Source organism: Scophthalmus maximus, chromosome 16, assembly GCF_022379125.1.
Source record: "Scophthalmus maximus strain ysfricsl-2021 chromosome 16, ASM2237912v1, whole genome shotgun sequence".
Classification (NCBI taxonomy): Eukaryota; Metazoa; Chordata; class Actinopteri; order Pleuronectiformes; family Scophthalmidae; genus Scophthalmus; species Scophthalmus maximus.
Window position 1 is genome coordinate 16,924,458 of NC_061530.1, and position 17,093 is coordinate 16,941,550.

The window sequence follows — 17,093 nt, forward strand, 5'->3', positions numbered from 1 at the left end:
GGATGTATTTGTATGCATGGCAGACTAATTAAAAAAACCAAAGGCTTGATATTGTTGAGCGAGGAGACTCTTTATTTTCCTTTTTACAGAGTACAGATTAGATTAAGGTGCATTCAACTTTGATGAAGTGGCATGAACATGAGATGATCAATATGCAGGCTGGAACTGGTATCGCCGGCTGACTGATTTAATTGGTGGTCTCGTGGACATCTCAGGAAATGAGTGCTCTAGAAGTTCAGCTCTAGGGGCCCCAGTTGGTTTTCCTGTCTGCTTCTGGGAGGATACTCCAGTTGGGGGACGGTATTCCTGCCGCGAGCCAGTTGAAGTCGTCCACCTGGCTCCAGTTATTTCTGTCCCGGTCCAGGCCGGACGCTGTAAAGTCCTCATCCAGAGTGGGGTAGGACCAGGAAAACGGGGCGACGCTCACCCTGTGACAGTCCTCGACGATGGCTCGGCTGGTGACGTGCAGGTACACCTGCGTGTCCGTGGTGTTGTGGGTCCGCAGCTGCTGACAGGCGAAGGCCAGCGTGCTGTTTCGGCAACTGTCGACGAACACCGACGTGGACACCGGCCCGCACAGGATCTCGCAGCTGTCGATGTGCTTCAGGTGAAGCGTGCTGGGGGATCCGAACAGGCGGACCTTGCAGTTGGAGAGGTGGGACAGCAGCACGTCTCGCTTCTGGATCTCCTCGGACGTCTTGGTCAGGAACTCGTCGTCCATGTTGGAGAAGAAGCACTGCTCAGAGGCGTCGGCTCCATCCACCTCACCGGAGTCTGCAGGTGGGGCAGCGTCAGGTGGAGCCGCGTCCGACACCGGTGCCGGGACATTGCCCGGCCCTTTGCTGCGAGCTCCAAAGGCGAACTTCTTCTTGGGCAGGGCCTTCTCTCTGATCTCGGCGATGGAGGTCTGCAGGCTCTGGAGAGCCGCCTGGGCTTGTCTCATCTTGTACTGGGTCAGAAACAACATGCTGTCGTTCAGGAACTTCTGGAGCTGCACGGTTCTGGCCGTCGCCTCCTCCAGCCGCTGGGTCACCGCGGCCCGGTCCGCTCCGGAGCAGCTGGACAGCAGCTCCTCGACACACGCCTGCTCCGTCGCGAAGGTGCTGGAGAAGTACTCGCCCTTTTCCTCGGCGACGGACTGGTTCTCTTTCGCCTCCTTCCTCCGCTCGACCTCCTCTATTCTCGCCTGGTGCCGCTTCTGAAGTCGCTCCTGCATTTTGGCAGCACCGCTTTCACCGGACAACCCGTTTTCATGACCGACTTCTGCCGTGGGATCCATGTTGCTGCGCCGGGTGACTGTTATTGCGGAAGTGATGGTGGCGCCCTTTCTTCTTCGTGGGAATATTCGTTGTTGAAAACTATTGTTAAACCTGCACATCGCCACCTACCGTAGGAAAGAGGGTATAGTTATTTGGACAAGGTAAAATAATCACTCAAATAAATGTAAAAATTATGAATCTGTCTATAATCCACAAACAGGATAAAACTATATATATATACGAATATATATATATATATATAACATAAAATATAATATATTTTTCTGAATTTGCTAGACTTAAGTCTATTTTCATTACTTCTACTGAACTACATTTATCTGACTAGTTACTAGTCAGATAAATGTAGTTTAAGATTTTGAACACAAAAAGCTTCTAAAATATGAAGCATTGTTATAGATTTAACTACCCGATAAAATAAGATTTATAAAAAAACAGTAGCCAAAGGGATAATAAGAAACAGGAAATAGGAGCAATACTAAGAAATACAACAATAGCAATAACATATACAATGTTAATAGGATTTAACATAAAAAATATTCATATTGTAAAGACATATTTCTCTTATATTAGTCACTTTGAGATGGTATTGTACCACCAGTTCAAACACATGACTACTTGGTATACTGCAACTCTGTACATTATTTGTTTTTATACATTTTTATATCTACATTTTATATAGTTTTTAAAATTCTATACATGTTGATTCTATTTCGTCATTATCTGTACTCATTCTGTCTTTGGATGGTAATACCTAAATCTCCCCCAATGGGGATCAATTAGGGATCATCCAACTTTATTTAAATTGCAGAGACAGATAAAGTGTTATAAATTTCACCCAATTCATATTAATTAGTGAACTTAAGACTCTATATATAGTAACTAGGTAGCATTTTTTTTATTTACAGTATGGTCATACCTGAGCAACAACAAGGTGTGGCGCACAGATGCCCGCCCTCTACTGTTGGTTATGATTAAGTCTAACAACATCTATCTGCTAACCATAAAGGGCTTGAAGAAAGGTGCTTTTGTGATTGTTGACAATATGAAAAATATACACTTATTAATTACTGTTGTTTGCATAATGTCCCGTCCGGACTCATATGGATGCATGGTGCCGGCGGTGGAGCGGTGATGCGGGTTCGCCTCGCTCTGTGCACTACCCCAACAAACCCGTGCGCTGATGGCGAGGAAACCCCGTTGACAAGGCACTGCTTTTTCATGACGGTGAGTTTCCCTTTGAGTGTATTATAATTTTTGTGATAAAAATTTCAAGGAAAAAACAGCCACACAGCCTCCTTCCTCCCTTCCTTCAGGGAGGGCAGAGGGTTCGAGCGGAGAGAAAAATCCATCCGAGACAAGAACGGGGACGGCGAGAAAAAATATATGAGTGGGAGAGGGAGAGGAGAAGGAGGAGGAGGAGAAGGAGGGGGGAGCGAATTAAAAGTTGCCAAATGGAGATATTGGGTTTCAAGCAGAGTGAGACGGGAGTAAAGGGTTTGCCTCTTCGACTCGTCTTCATCTTATGCTAATCGGGATAAATTTTGAGGCTCGACGCCGCTTCGTCCTTGAGCATTTTCGACGGTTTCCATCCGACCGACCGTCGTCTCCCCCCCCCCCCCCCCCCCCCCCCCGCTCGGAACGGGCGTCCGTCGACGTCGCGGCTAGCTTAACCACAAGCAGGCCCCGGTTGTTCCGTCGTTCAGAATGTCGCGGAGAGCCGCTCGGCCAGAACGCGGGACTGGACACCCCGACCCGGCTTCGGCGCGCGTCGGCTCGGCGCGTCGAGGCGAACGTGGCGGCGCCCGCGTTCGGTTGTCGCCCCTCGGTCCCTCGCGCCGCCAGGCGAGTCGCGTGGAGGACAAATGAGACCCTTCCCCCGCGGACGGAGCGAGCGAGAGCACGTCAGCGGCCAGCGCGAAGGCTGGAACCGACGGGCGTAGTTTGTCGTCTTCTCCATGTGCTGCTTTCAATGCGATTACCGTTGCGTCGCTTCGAGTCTATTTTTGGAAAAACATTCAAACCTCGAGCTGTACATTAGCGGCGGCGCCGCACTGCCCCGGCTGAAGGACCTCTACTCGGACTAGCTTGGTGTCCGTCGACGCTCTCGTGCCAGGGCGCACCGCGGAGACAACCGAGCTTTGAAATTGTACAAAAAACAACAACAACAACAACAAAGCTTTAGGGAGATTTGGCCACTTTTTCTTCCCCCCCGTCAACGTCGATTCAAGCTGGACATGACGCATGAAACCTCGGTGTTTTGAGCCAATCAAAACGCTCGTTTTTCGTCGGTAACGGCTCTTTGTAAGTCGGTTGGAGTCCTCTTTTTTTTGTTCTCCCGCTGCTATCGTCGAATTGTTTAATATCACGACGTTAAAAGTTACACGTTGGAATTGACGGTCGAGCATTCGACGTTTGAACGACTCGTGTCGCAGTGATGAAGCCACTCGGCGACATTTTGGTTCCATCTTCAGTCTAAACAACTCGACCACAGCGTTTCTTTTTTTTTCTTTAAACTTTGGGCTTTTAACAGTCGTGTTTTAATGGACAGCGGATCCGCTCCACCATGACGCACCAAAAAAAAAAATGTACTTTGAGTCTATTCAGCATTGATACTTCTTAGAACATGTTGTTCCCAGTAAGACAACCGTCTCTCGAGCGGATTTTAATTTGCGAATAAAAAGTCGCGAATCAGTCGGTTCATATCAGCTTCTGTTTTGTAGCCCTGTCGTTCTTTTGTTCTCTCTCCCCGAATCCAAGATGGAGTCTGAACGTGGCTCGCCTGTTAACGACAGCTCGTTGCAGGGTAACAGCCATTTTGTAGCATTGCCGCTGTATGCTTTTTTCTTCTTTCTTTTTTTTTTTTACCACAGACTCACACAAACACAAAGCCAACAACACTTCCCCCCTCGACTCTGACCAAGTACAAAAACAACCCTGTGATATTCAAACACGGTCTCATTCAGATACTTGCTGTTAGTCACTGCAGTAGTTCTAATTTTCTGATGCAAACACCGTCCCTAACATTGCTAAAATACGACTTTTACATTAAAACAGACTAAAGCATGTTGTTGGATATCCAAAGAGTCAGGACCATTCCTCTGCCGGATCACACTAGTGCTCAATTTGGTCTCCCCCCTTTTTCATTAGCAGCACCAAGATGGCTGCATACTTTAACAAAAATGAAAGAAGCCAACACCTCTCGTCAACGTAGCAGCTCAAAACAAGCCACCGTTCGAGGTCTAAATGGAGCAGGGTGGAGTTTTACACTCAAATGGCCACTTTCAGTCTGACAAGACAACCAATGTGGGACAGCAGAGGAGGATTATGGGTGGGAGTTTGTGTGTCAGAGACGAGTATCTGTAGGAGGGGATGAAGGCCATCCTGCCCTTACGTACACACTGATCGCCCATAGCTGGGAATAACGTATCTGTCCCCCTCTTCTTTGTACACCCGTATTGCACAAACCCATATCTCATCTACCTCACTCTCCCACTTCCTGTATCTGGCACCTATCATTTCGTAACCTTACTAAATCTAGTTTCTCACCCCTGCAGCCCGGCCTGCTACATGAAACAAAGGGTGTTAAATGACTGAATCCATGCTTCCTGCTGGAAATCTGTGAGTGAGATGCTCTCATACATACCAACATAACACTCACACACATGCTCACCTCAGAATAAAGACAAAACACAAGTGATCAACTGAGGTTTACTCGATTGATTAATGAAGCTAGTGGTCCATTGGTCCATCTTATACCAATCCCCTCACTTGCTTTGTTCTGTACCTGTGTCCCTCCACAATCTCTCAGGTGTCATGGATGATGAGGAGGATCGCCATCTTCTGGATATTTTAGGGTAAAAAAATCCCTTTCAAAAACTGGCATTTAAGTAAAAACTACCAATGAATGCATAAGTAAATATTTTTGAAGCCACAATTGTCTACAAGCTTATTTTTCCCCTCTTTTTTTGAATTAGACAAGTCAATGAACAAATATTAGATTCACAAGAGATTCATTATTGAATTATGCACGTGTAAATTAGATTCTGTATGTTATATTTGAACCGTTTTAGGTTTATTAAAAGTCTCCCTTCTGCCCTTTTCAGAGATGTGGATGCATTGAATGACTATCTCCATGGCAGCAACAGCAAGTCTGTGAGTGCCTCCTAAAGAACGCATTCAAAGTCGTTCCCTTACAAAGTTTGTCTGAATGGATGCCTCTGTTTTAATGCATAGGATCGGGCCACCCAGTCCAGCCGTTCTCTGCTTGATTCTGTCTGTTTTCTTTTCGCAGATTGGGGAGGATGATGTGACAAATGCAGCTTATGGGTCAGATGGATCCTTCTTTGCCGGTGATACAGTGAGTGTACCTCCGACCAAAACAGGAGAGTTTTAATTTAGGATTCGAAATCAGTCAGAGCATTTTCTCAGGCTAGCTATATTTGAGTGCCAATGTCATTGTAATGATTCACTTTTAACAGTTTGAAAAGCTTTATAGTCCCTGGCATGCAGGCTAAGAGGCCCTTCAAATGCAAACAGTTTCCCACCTTCCTCTCATTCTTTTCTAAATGCCTCCTCTAGCCTGGCTCCAACACTGGCCTCAAAGATGGCTCTTCTTCAATGGGGGAATTCGGCGATGATTCAGCCGAGGCAGGCCTCCAGCTCTCCAGCAGCCTTTCATTTATCGAGGATGAATTGGCGACCGGGAACTCCCCCGGCGGGGTGGACCTCGGGGGAGAGGACCAGCCCTTTGACATCCTCCAGAAGTCTCTCATGGAGGCTGACATCACTGAGCAGACACTGGCCCAGGAGGCCTTGCTGGACTCCCAGCCCGCTCCCACGCTGGTGCAGGCTCCAGTCCCCTTCCCCTCCCAGCTGGTCTCTGGGGGTTATGGAGGGGGAGTGGGTGTGGTTACCACGGCGACAGCCGGGTTCCCCACCGGCCAGTTCCTGCAAGGGGTGTCCCAGCTGCCCAACGGCTCCGCCCAGCACATCCAGGTGTTGGGCTCCTTTGGGGCAGGTGGGGGGGTGATGACCCTGAGCGGCTTGGAGAGAACTCCTCAGCTCGTGTTGAGGCCGGGGGCTCCCGTAGCTGCAGCAGGGGCCACAACAGGGGGGCAGGTGTTTGCCCCTACGCAAGGGCAGGTAGGCCAAGTGGGCTTACCTTTCAAAAACATCCCCCTTCAAAACATCATCATCCAGCGGGGCCCGGGAGGGACCCAGACTCTTGTCAGGCCTATCCAACCTAAGCCCCTCCAAGCTGGGGCACAGACTGTCTACAGCCTTGGTCTTCAGCCCACTTCCACCATGGCTAATGCTAATGCTGCTACTGCTGGGGGGCAATACACAGCCAATGGCTCCATTGTAGTGCAGCCAACCCTGGAGCAGCAGCAAGCGCAGGCACAGATGAACATACAACATGGACAATTCTTGCTCCACAATGGCCCCACTGACCCCAACTCAAACACCCTGATCACCGGTCAGAACGCGGTGCAGATTGTTGCAGGGCAGAGCTTCACTGCACCGCAAAGGGGTCAGCTCATTTTGAATCAGGGACTAGTTAGCGGGAGTCAGGGTGGAGGGGGTGTGACACAAACATGGACAGGGGTTTCTTGTTCAACATCCGCACCTGTGCAGACGTCGTGTGCCCCTGGGCGGCTCACCCTGGTGGGCCCAGGGGCGACGGGGGTCGTCGGTCAAGGCCAAGTGTCGGCAAGCCCCGTGCAGCGCCTTCTAGTCACGCAAACGCAGAACTGCACTTCCCTGTCCCCGTTATCCGGTTCAGCGACACAGGAACAAGACTACAGACAGGTAGGATGAAAAAAGTCCCCGGTGCTATTTTGTTCATTTCGTTAAGTCTTCCTTCTGACTAACTTTGACTTTCAACCTAATTTTTTCCAGAATTCTTCATCACCCGCCCTCCAACAGGCACAGTCCAGCAACATTCATGGTAACAAAAATGGTTTTCGTCATATGTGTTGTGTGTTAGATTTGTTGTCTGCTGCACTTTGACCTAATTAGGTCGCTCTGCTGTTTTTGTGATCTTTCTTAGCCATGAGAACCATGACGCAAGACTCCACGCTAAACTCTCAGGTACATTGATTGATTATTTGCTTTGCACTGATGTCTGTGTACATGTTAGGACTGCCCTGGACCGAAGGTTTCCCTAGAAGACAAGTAATCATTAGTTCAAGCCTTTAGTCGTCTTTAGTTGTCACACGTTTATTTTCAAGTATATATGTATTTTTTGTGGGTGCATCAGAAAATGGTCGGAGTTTCAGGGCTGAGAGACGATGTTGTAAGTGACATTGTTAACACTGTGCTGCATTACAGAGAAATATAAAGCCGTCACAGGTTTACAAGCACTAAGCAATCTGTTAGAGAGGAGACATTTCATGCATTTCAAAACGTCACACAGCGTATGAACTTACGCCTACACTATATATGGAGAATTGCACATTGTGCACAAACATGCAGTAAGCGAGATCACTTAGATCATCCCCAGTCCTAGGGTTGGGCCGTTATGTGGTATACCCTCCTCGATTATTGTATATCGAACTATTGTATTGAAGAAAATTATACTACAGAAGTTATTGTTATCGTTTGATCCCCAGATCTTTACCCCACAAGCCCCCCACCAACATTTGGAGAAGTCTAATAGCAAATATTTATCTAGGCTATGTAATGTTTGAGTGAGAGACCAAGCTAAGTTTAACATGTGTTAAAAGATAAGCCATGTTTGAGATGATAGGGAGATGTTTGCTTGGGGTCGTCCTTGCTACCCCCCCCCAAAAAACAAACAAACTCTGGTATGTTTGACATTAGAATGAGATAATGGAACAATATTGGTGGTGTTATGACAGCTTTGATCTGTATGTGTTGTCTAGGTCAGTGCACAGAAGAGGCCTGCCCTCCAGCCACTTACAAGAGAAGGAATGTGAGTAAAATTTTGGGCCTTTTTTTTTGATTTCTTCATTTTTCGTTGTTCAAGTGTTGACGTGTGAGTATAGTTTTGCCATTCAGCCATTAAAGCAGCTGTTTTTTTCTTTTATCCTTTTATTTCAATAGGATTTTACAACGGTTGGGAAATGATCACGCCGGAGTTCAGACCCCAGATCGACGTCATTTCACCTCTGTCAGCGACGCACTGCAAAGACTCCTCCCGTACCACGTGTTCCACGGGGCTCCGCCCGGCCAGGACGAGTTCTCACAGGGTACAGCCTCGATTTCGCTAAATCTGCAAGGACGACTAGAAAAACTGGCATGTTTTATGTTGTTCATCTGTGAAAGTAAACCTGTGCGTCTTCTTGTTTACAGTGGATGAAGAATTTGAGGTTGTTGCGACTCAGGTGCTGAAGAGGACGCAGGCCATGGTTAACAAATACAGACGACTGCTCTTGGTGGAAGCGGAGGTAGGCGCGACATGAGCAAGCGACCGCATATGCCATGTGTATTTCACCTTATTGCAAACACATAGGGCGTCATAACAAGGTTGCCTCTCCCTCCGCTGCAGCGTTCAAGCCCCTCATCAGAAATGGTGATGATTGACAGGACCTTCAACCAAGAGGAACGCAGTAACCTGACGCAAGACAAACGCATGGTGCTAGTGGATCCAGGTAAGACAAAAAAAAGGAAGAGGAAAGGAATTTGGAGAAATAATTCTTTCACAGGAACTTAAAAAAATGTTTTTCTCTGTTTTACAGACAGCTTCTTGGAAGACTTCTGCTGTGGCATGAAATCCAAACTTTTCCAGGACCCGGTCCCTCCCCAGTCCAGCTGTAGCCGGAATCAGTCGGACAGAGGCTCCGCGGAGCCGTCCCCGCACAGGACAGACTCCCAGTCCGGGTTTGGAGATCCGGGAGGGGGGGGTGGGGCCGTGGGACCGGGTGCGCCCGACAAGCTCCACCCTCCACACTTAGAAAAGAAGAGCGTCCTCGAACTGAAGAGATCCCAGCAACGCTGCGGGCCCAGCGGCGACGGCAGCAACAACAACAACAACAGCCTCGCCGCTGCCGACGGTTGTCCCCAAGGTAACCCCTCACCTTTTGCAGCAAAGTCTGGGGGACAGACACACTACCAGGGCTCACACCAAGTGACCCCCCAGCCCCAGTACCCCCCTGAGCTCTCGTCACCGCCTCACCCTGACACAGACTCGGCTCTAGAGGCGGCGGTCAACAGCATCTTGGAATGTTAAGACTGATGCTTCATATCATCCCCAGTGTATGGTTTTTACTTTTTTATTTTCATGTTTTGTTTTTGGACAAACTCTCCTGTTGTAATATTTGTTTTTTTACACCCCCCAACAAAATCCCCGTGTGAAGAGAGGTGAGCTCGTCTTTCAGGCCTGTGGTCTCTGTGATACAGATCATGTAGCATGTTATTAATTTGTTTTTGTATTTCTGTTTGTTTTGTTTTGTTTTGAAGCATGATGCAGGTGAACACAGGCACTTAGAGAAAATACCTATAAAGACCCGGGAATGTGTGCAATGCAATGAACTAACAGACGGAAAAAATAATGATCTCGTTGTGTTAATTTTAACATTATTTTTTACAGTTGCTTGAATATAAGAGTGCTCCTCTCTTCACACACACACACACGCACAGCCATTAATATTTTGTGCCAGCTGTTTACCCGCGATACTTGTGCTAACAAAAAACAGGATGTGGGGGATGTGACGACAGTGCCTAACTCTAGGTTTTTCGTTTTGAAGTGTTTACATGAAGAAGCCGTAATCCACTCATGTCCTTCCTTGCATTACAGAAACACACACACACACACACACACACACACACACACACACACACACACACACACACACACACACATGCTCTAGTAGATTCCGAGGTGTAGATTTCCTGTGAGGTATAAGATCAGTAGAGACACGTTCACATAGACAAATTGCACTAATGCTTTTTTCTTTCAGGAACTTCTAAGAGCGCGAGGCTCCCGTCGTTAAGCCGCCGCGCGCTATAGGCTAAAGAGAATGTGAACATTTTGTTACCAGAACCAAAACTGATTTGCCTGCTCTCAGCTGCCTGCAACAAGGACGACCTCTTCACTCCCACTAGAAACCAGTCGTAGTGTTACTGTCCTCAGCGATGCTTCTTTTTTCTTTTCTTCTTTTGTACCTTAAAGGTATGCGAGCCCCCTCCTCCCCGACACAGACACAAGACAAATCTCCATTTAGACCACTTTCACCGTGTATTTGTGTCAGGGGAAATATATATATATATACGTCCTCAGATTGAGGAAGATATGTTACATTATGTGTATCTTTTTTCTTAATTTCAATTTTTTTATTTCCTCAGACATTGTAAAGAAAAGACTGAATTTGTTTGATGCGTGTCCCCCCGGCTTTGTGAACATTATGATGATACCGTCATTTATTTTTAGATGACTTTGAAGGGTCATTGATTGTATGTATGTTCGTCTGCCTTCTGCATATGATTATGTTTTGATCATGTCTTGTCTTATCTATGCTTTAAGACCTTGACGTCTATATCAGGGTGTGCGTGCGTGCGTGTTCGTCTGCACTCGCTCACACTGACTGGTCCATGACTGTTTGATTGCCGTGCTCCTGACTTTAATCCCAAGTGGTCGCTCACACCCTCTGTCTTTTTTTTTTTTTTCTCACATTATCTGTTCTCCCCTCTCAGCAGCGCAACCAAATATCAACAAGAGAGAGTGTGTGTGGGCGTATCCAGAATCATCCTCAGACCTTTACTCCATTGTCCAGGTGTTTGTTCTGCCCCTGAACAGCGACTTGGTTCCACTGGCGTTTTAATTTTTAAAAATATTTTTTGAGTTTTCAATTTGTTTTTTAGAGCCAAAACAATACTTACTATTTCGTTTATGATCAAGCATTCATCTTAAACATCGGCATAATGAGTAACATTTGTGTAAACAGCTACAGAAATATGAATTATGGTGTGTTTTTTCCCCCTCCTCCCTGGGAAACCCAACACAGGACCAAAGCTTAGGTTAAACGTGTTCCATGCTCCTGGGGTTGATTCTGAATGGCACCGCCTTTCTCGTACAACGTGTCTGTGAAAATTGCCAGTTAAGCTACAGGAGCAGAATGAAGGCCTTTTATTCGGGGTGATGAAGAAGTCACTTGTCGTCGTCTTTTTTCTTTTTGTGAGTGCCAGTGGCCGTTGCGGCAGTTGCTGCAAGATTGTGTGCCTCAGTAGCACTTGGTTTTTAGACGTATAGGGACGTGTCCAGCGTTGGTAAAACGTCATCTGGATGCATATCAAGTGTCCAAGGGTCCGGTAGGAACATCACTTTGCTTGTTCTCAACCTATTTTTCAGCGCAGAGATTTGTTTTTTCTGCCTCCCATTTTTCACTGTTGTTATTTTTGTCTCACTTGATTTGTATAGTTTGTTGTTTTTGTACAAAAATGAAAAGTGAAACACAAAATATTTATAATTTTGTATGGAGAAAAGAAAGAATGTAAAAAAAAATAATAATAGAAAGAAAACACATGAGAAAATGGAAATAATTTTTTATTGTGTTTGCCAAGAAGCAGCTTCAGAAAAACAAACAAACCAACTTGTTATATAAAAAAAAAATACTGTCGTTTCTTCATTTGTAGCTAATGTGTGTTCACTACAGCGGCAAGGAGAGTCAACAATAAATTCATTTTGAATACAATAAGAAAACTGGTCTGGTCCGGCTGATGAACCTCCTTCAGTGTCCCTCCATTACTATTCTGTGAGTGTTCACACACACACACGCACACGCAGATTTAACATGCAAAATAACATCATGTGACAGGGGGGGGGGCTTTTCCAGAGAAAACCATGATTTGCTACCCTCCACTACACAGATGGTTTCTTCTCACAGATGCTGATATGAGGGTGTTTCAGATTTCATGTTTCATGTTTCTCCACATCTGGGCTTCTTAGACAAAAGATTTTGATCAAGTTTAAAAAAACAATAACTGTTTGTTAACCTTTAATCCTCTCGTGAAGCCTGGCACCAATGCCTCTCTGCACAAAGGAGCAAAGAAAACTGCATAGAAAACATTTGATCGGCCAAACTGCTTATGGTTGGTCAACGCGACCCAACAGTGACCCCTAGTGGAGCTGCAGGGACACAGCAGGACTGTAAAAATATGACGAGATCCCTTCTCAACGTGAAATAAAACTATTTTCAATTCTTACACTGAAATCTAAATTGGTTTTGCTCACAAAGATAAATAAATTATTCCAATTAAAACTATTTCCTGTGGATGTTTCCCTCAACAGTCTAAAATAAGACATATTGAAAACTAAATAATATAAATAAATGAATCTGAAATGAAAATCAGTCATGCCTGAAACTTCATAAACTTCAGTGGTTTCAGACGCCCCCCTTTTCAGTTGCCAGTCAAGTGAGAATGAAACTACAAGTATCAGTATTACAACTCATCCAGTCTTTTTCGGAAATTTCCTGCGTCACACAAAAAAAAGTTACACGAAGAGGTTTAACAACTTCCCATATTCGTCAGTGAAATGTAAAGCTGCAGCCAGCGCTCTGTCAAGACTGGAACAGTGGGGGAAATGGCGACTTCCTACCAGCACCTCCACATCTGACGAGTTCAGAGATTGTGCCCTTTTTTTTTGGTTTGTTTAATTCATAGTTCAAGTTTTTAAAAAAACGGAACCCTCCTCCCGCCACAGCTGTTTGTCTCCACATCTTCCCTCCAGCTCAGTGGTACTTCCTCCAGCGATCACACTCTGGGTAAAGAAACGAAACAGCAACATGACCAGTCATCTCCAAACCTGTCCACGTTCACAAAGCAACACAGAGTCATTCACTCGCTTACTTATATGAGGGTAACTCCAGACGTAGCTGAGCACACAGTATCCAGCTAACAGCATGCCCACTCCGCCCACACCGCCCTTCTTCACGTCAATGTATCTCCTGTAGTACCACTGCCAGCCTGAGGGAAGCACGGAATCACAACGACACTGATTAAAAATGGAATAATTGGGACATTTTTGTGAAATCATCGTTGTAGCCGGAGCATAAAGACTGGGAACCGGTGATGAAATCGACCTGCCGGCATCTTGAATAGCCCAGTAATCAACATTTTTTCATTCGTTTCTCAGGTTTTGATAATTGTTTTTATGGTTTTATAGAGAGTCAGACTATTTCTTGGCAAGGAGCGCCAACTTTGTTGAGTCTTATCATCACCAAGTCGACTCCCTGCTGGGAAATTATCCCCTGAAAAACCCCCAAAAGTCCATTTTGAACCTTTTTCTTTGTATGGTTGAGCTTCAAAGACGCTAGCTGGAGGAGGTTGTTTGGAAAGAGACAGGTTCATCCTGAATATTTCTGGTATTTTATTTTCATGTGCCTTGGGTTTTTACAAGACACCATAAGTACAGTTGCAGAGTTCAAACATTTCTGTTGTATGTTACAGCTCGACCTTCAACTAAATAGTCTGCCCTCTGTCCCAAGTTTGACAAGTATAAAGTTCCTGAAGCCTCAGCCTCACACAAACAATGAGACCCACAGCGGCATTGTGGGAGTATTGCACACATACATTGTGTTAGTGTGAGATAATGTTCACCTCTCTGCACCGTTTCCACCACATCTCTGGGACGACGGGGGGCTCTGCAGGCCAGCCACTCGGGCAACTCCCTCAGTCTCACCTGCGCGAGGCTCCGACGCGTCACAGCGTCTGCGGTTCACGACACCCCACAAAGAGTCAGTGACGGACACATACACACTCCAAACACATGAGCTTTCCTTTCCCGGGGGCTGGGGATCGAACAGTTGTGATTAAATATAACGTAAGACAAGGAAAATAAGCAAATTCACAAATTTGAGGAGCTGGAAAATCGGTCGGCTGTTCCCCCAAGATTGTTCCTGATTTATTGTCAGAAATAACGCAGCCATCTGTCAAATACTGACCTTCCATGCGATTGTGAGCAGAGTTCTGTTTCCTGTCCTCCAGTTTCCACCCATCGGCGGCTCTCGGCGGCAGAGTTTGTGGCGCAAGAGGGAAAACGTGAGGTCTGGAAAAGTGGACGGGTGTCGGCGACAGCGAGAGGAGTTCAGCCGCGTGACGGCCCGCCTTCAGCGCCCCGTTCACGCCGACCGCACAAAGAGGAGGAGGAGGCGTGGCGGGGCTCCCCTGAGACGATGAGTTGCCGGAGAGGAGCGGGGCGACGGCGGCTAAGAGTTTGGGCTGAGAGGAACCGTCGCGTTGCGGAGGGATTGAGGACGCCTGTTCAGACGTTGAGCTTTTTTTCGTGACTGACTGTAGCTGAGGACGCAGCGGGCTGGTGACGAGCGGCTGGTCCGACGCAGCTTCAGTCGGTACCGAGCAGCCCACAACATCTGTTAGATTCTCTGCTGGACCTGTTGCTGGACTGAGACCAGGACCGAGGCTGGTTTTGCTGCTCAGTTCGTCTGCAGTTTCCGCCTGGCTCAGGATTCTCGCCCTTCCGGACTGACTGGTGGTTTTGGCTCGGCCCAACGTGGCTCTAGCATCCCGGATGGTGAACCCGGCCTGGTGACCCCCTCCGGATTTTAAGAGCATCTTATTCTCGGATGACTCCTCAATTTCCTCCGTGATGTCCGCCCAGAAGTCGTCGGCGTCAGTATCTCTGGCTGCGGGGGGAGATTGCGGAGCCCTCTTCGTCTTTGACGCCTTCTTTTTAGGGGCATCCAGGGGTTTGGTGTTTGAGGACAGAGCGGCAAAACCGGCGCTGTCTGGAATAATGCTGCCCTTGGTCGGTGCTGTGGTCTTGGACCTCGGAGGAGTTGAACCTGAGGGCGGCTCCTCTGAGGCAGATCTGGTTCCTTCCAGGGATCCCAGAGCAACTTGGTCGGGCTTTGCGGCCTCTATCAGAGCGCGGAGGCTCTTCTTTTTTGGCTTAGTGGAGACGGCGGGAGACGGAGATGGCGGCAGGGAGGAGATGGAGGACTGCGTGCCGGCCACCTTGATTTGTTCGGACAACTTCTGTTTCTTCTTCTTAGTTGACGGTGGAAGTTCAGCTGACTGCGGTGGTGCGGACGATGCAGACGCAGACACGACTGAGCTTTTCTTTGGCTTTGGACTTGCCACAATTGACTGTTTAGACGTTTCCCCCTTTCCTGCAAGCAGCTGAGAAGACGATGACGTCGTCTGATTCGTTTTGATGCCGTCTTCGGTGGGAGGCGCTTGGGAAGTCGGCGCCGCCTTGCAATGCGGCAGGTGACTCTTCAACCTTTTGTATGTCTTCCCACAGAACGGACACACCTCTGTGGGCACAAACAAAACAAAGAGCAGTAAAAAGTTAATTCATTTTTTACAAAAGTTAAAAATTTGGGAAAAAAAGCCCATTATATTTGATAATGGAGCTGTCACGACTAATCGATAGAAAGAAGATTTATAATCAAATAGTACGATGACGAAAATAGTTGATTCCAGCTACTCAAATGTGTAACTTTTCTTTGTTGTATATGTGAGTCGACCAAATATATAACAATAACAATAATTGTTAGTTATGATTCAAACTAAGCTGCAACTAACGATTATTTTCAAAATCGTTGAATCTGTCGATTAATTGATTAGTTGTTTGGTCATAAAATGTCATAAAATTGTAAAAAAATGTTGATCATGTTTCCCAAAACCCCAAGATGATGTTTTGTTTTCTCTACACACACCAAAGATATTTATTTTTCTGTCGTAGAGGAGCAAAGAAACCAGAAAATATTCATATTTAAGAAGCTGAAATAAGGAAAAAACTACTTGAACCGATTCATCCATTATCAAAATAGTTGGCGATTCATTTAGTAGTCGATAACTAATCGATTAATCGATTAACTGTTGCAGCTCATATTTGACAGAGAAAGGCATCAAAACTAGAGCTAAAACAATTAATCAATATGAAAATTATCCACAAATGCATCACTTCACTCATTTTTCAAACAGAAGTTGTGGATTCCAAACCTCTCAAATGAGATGATTTGATGCTTTTCTTTAGTCAAGTATCATTGCAAACTAAACATGCAAGTGTGTTGAGACTTTTGAACAACACACAGAAACGTCCTGTCCGGCTCTGCAAAGATGAAATGCACATTCAACACACAGAGTAGTTGTTGGTTAATTGATCGATTAATCGGCTTCTGCTGTCACGTGACATATACGTATTTTGTCATTTGCACTCACCGGAGCTCATTTTGAAGGCGCGTGTCAAACAGCCAATCAGGGAGAAGCATGTTCCGAGAACTCTGAGCAGGAAAAACCCAAATAATAATAACGGCGACGATAATAATGATGACGTGAAGTTTCACAAAGTCACTTGTCGTGTTGCGCCTGTTGCTGCGTCGTGTCGAGGTTAAAGAAGTGAACTGTTGCCGTGAGGAGGGAAAGACCCCATGTGGGGTAGCGAGTCAGGAGCCTGAGTGAAACTGAACAAACTCAAATAAATTATGTTTGACAACGTACTTTGCGATGAAGGCGATTAATTATGACGGGGTGACTTTAATACATTGACAAAGTTAATTAAAGTCTCGTGCGAACAACACGGTTGATCTGCCGAGTTGCTCTGGCGTGTTGATGATTCACTCCCGTCTACTTCCGTTTTCGCGTAAACCCCCCCGGAAATGCCGGTGATTATTTTTTGATGAATTCGTCAAATTTCCCACTGAAACCTTTTATATGTATGTCAGAGAGATATTCAACGTGTTCAGAGGTGTGGTTACGAAAGTTATCTGGAAGAATAACTCATTTAACTTATCCAAAAAAAGATGGAATGGTGTCTTTGTATGCCTCCTGTTGGTATTTTGACAGTTCCCAGCACAAGGTCATTATGCTGGATGTTGCTGCAGCTTT

At 46.2% G+C, this 17,093-nt stretch overlaps 3 protein-coding genes across 7 annotated transcripts; 1 reads left to right on the plus strand and 2 right to left on the minus strand.

Annotated features, from left to right (window-relative positions):
* Positions 1-49: 49 nt before the first annotated feature.
* On the minus strand, positions 50-3,745 carry tbcc (tubulin folding cofactor C). Of its 3 annotated transcripts, none has more exons than XM_035613735.2 (2): positions 3,302-3,745; positions 50-1,384 (listed from the first exon to the last, which is right to left on the minus strand). In XM_035613735.2, exons 1-2 carry the CDS (start codon positions 3,743-3,745, stop codon positions 242-244), a joined length of 1,587 nt encoding a protein of 528 aa, XP_035469628.2. In that variant the 3' UTR covers positions 50-241. The 3 variants fall into 3 exon arrangements, with proteins under 3 accessions (XP_035469628.2, XP_035469629.2, XP_035469630.2); XM_035613736.2 differs by lacking the exon at positions 3,302-3,745 and adding an exon at positions 2,349-2,479; XM_035613737.2 differs by lacking the exon at positions 3,302-3,745 and adding an exon at positions 2,197-2,340.
* Positions 2,366-11,715, plus strand: bicral (BICRA like chromatin remodeling complex associated protein). Of its 2 annotated transcripts, none has more exons than XM_035613726.2 (13): positions 2,366-2,504; positions 4,835-4,898; positions 5,089-5,134; positions 5,384-5,432; positions 5,572-5,637; positions 5,859-7,088; positions 7,179-7,227; positions 7,330-7,370; positions 8,165-8,214; positions 8,346-8,491; positions 8,595-8,689; positions 8,791-8,893; positions 8,981-11,715. In XM_035613726.2, exons 3-13 carry the CDS (start codon positions 5,094-5,096, stop codon positions 9,469-9,471), a joined length of 2,361 nt encoding a protein of 786 aa, XP_035469619.1. In that variant the 5' UTR covers positions 2,366-2,504; positions 4,835-4,898; positions 5,089-5,093; the 3' UTR covers positions 9,472-11,715. The 2 variants fall into 2 exon arrangements, with proteins under 2 accessions (XP_035469619.1, XP_035469620.1); XM_035613727.2 differs by lacking the exon at positions 2,366-2,504 and adding an exon at positions 3,945-4,083.
* A 52-nt stretch (positions 11,716-11,767) lies between these two features.
* si:dkey-21c1.4 (mucin-17) lies at positions 11,768-16,783 on the minus strand. 2 transcript variants are annotated; one of them, XM_035613732.2, is made up of 5 exons: positions 16,428-16,776; positions 14,183-15,517; positions 13,839-13,949; positions 13,089-13,205; positions 11,768-12,999 (listed from the first exon to the last, which is right to left on the minus strand). In XM_035613732.2, the coding sequence occupies exons 1-5, from the start codon at positions 16,435-16,437 to the stop codon at positions 12,971-12,973; spliced, it is 1,602 nt and encodes a 533-aa protein (XP_035469625.1). In that variant the 5' UTR covers positions 16,438-16,776; the 3' UTR covers positions 11,768-12,970. The 2 variants fall into 2 exon arrangements, with proteins under 2 accessions (XP_035469625.1, XP_035469626.1); XM_035613733.2 differs by lacking the exons at positions 11,768-12,999; positions 13,089-13,205 and having other exon boundaries at positions 13,888-14,029; positions 16,428-16,783.
* Between the last annotated feature and the right edge of the window lie 310 nt (positions 16,784-17,093).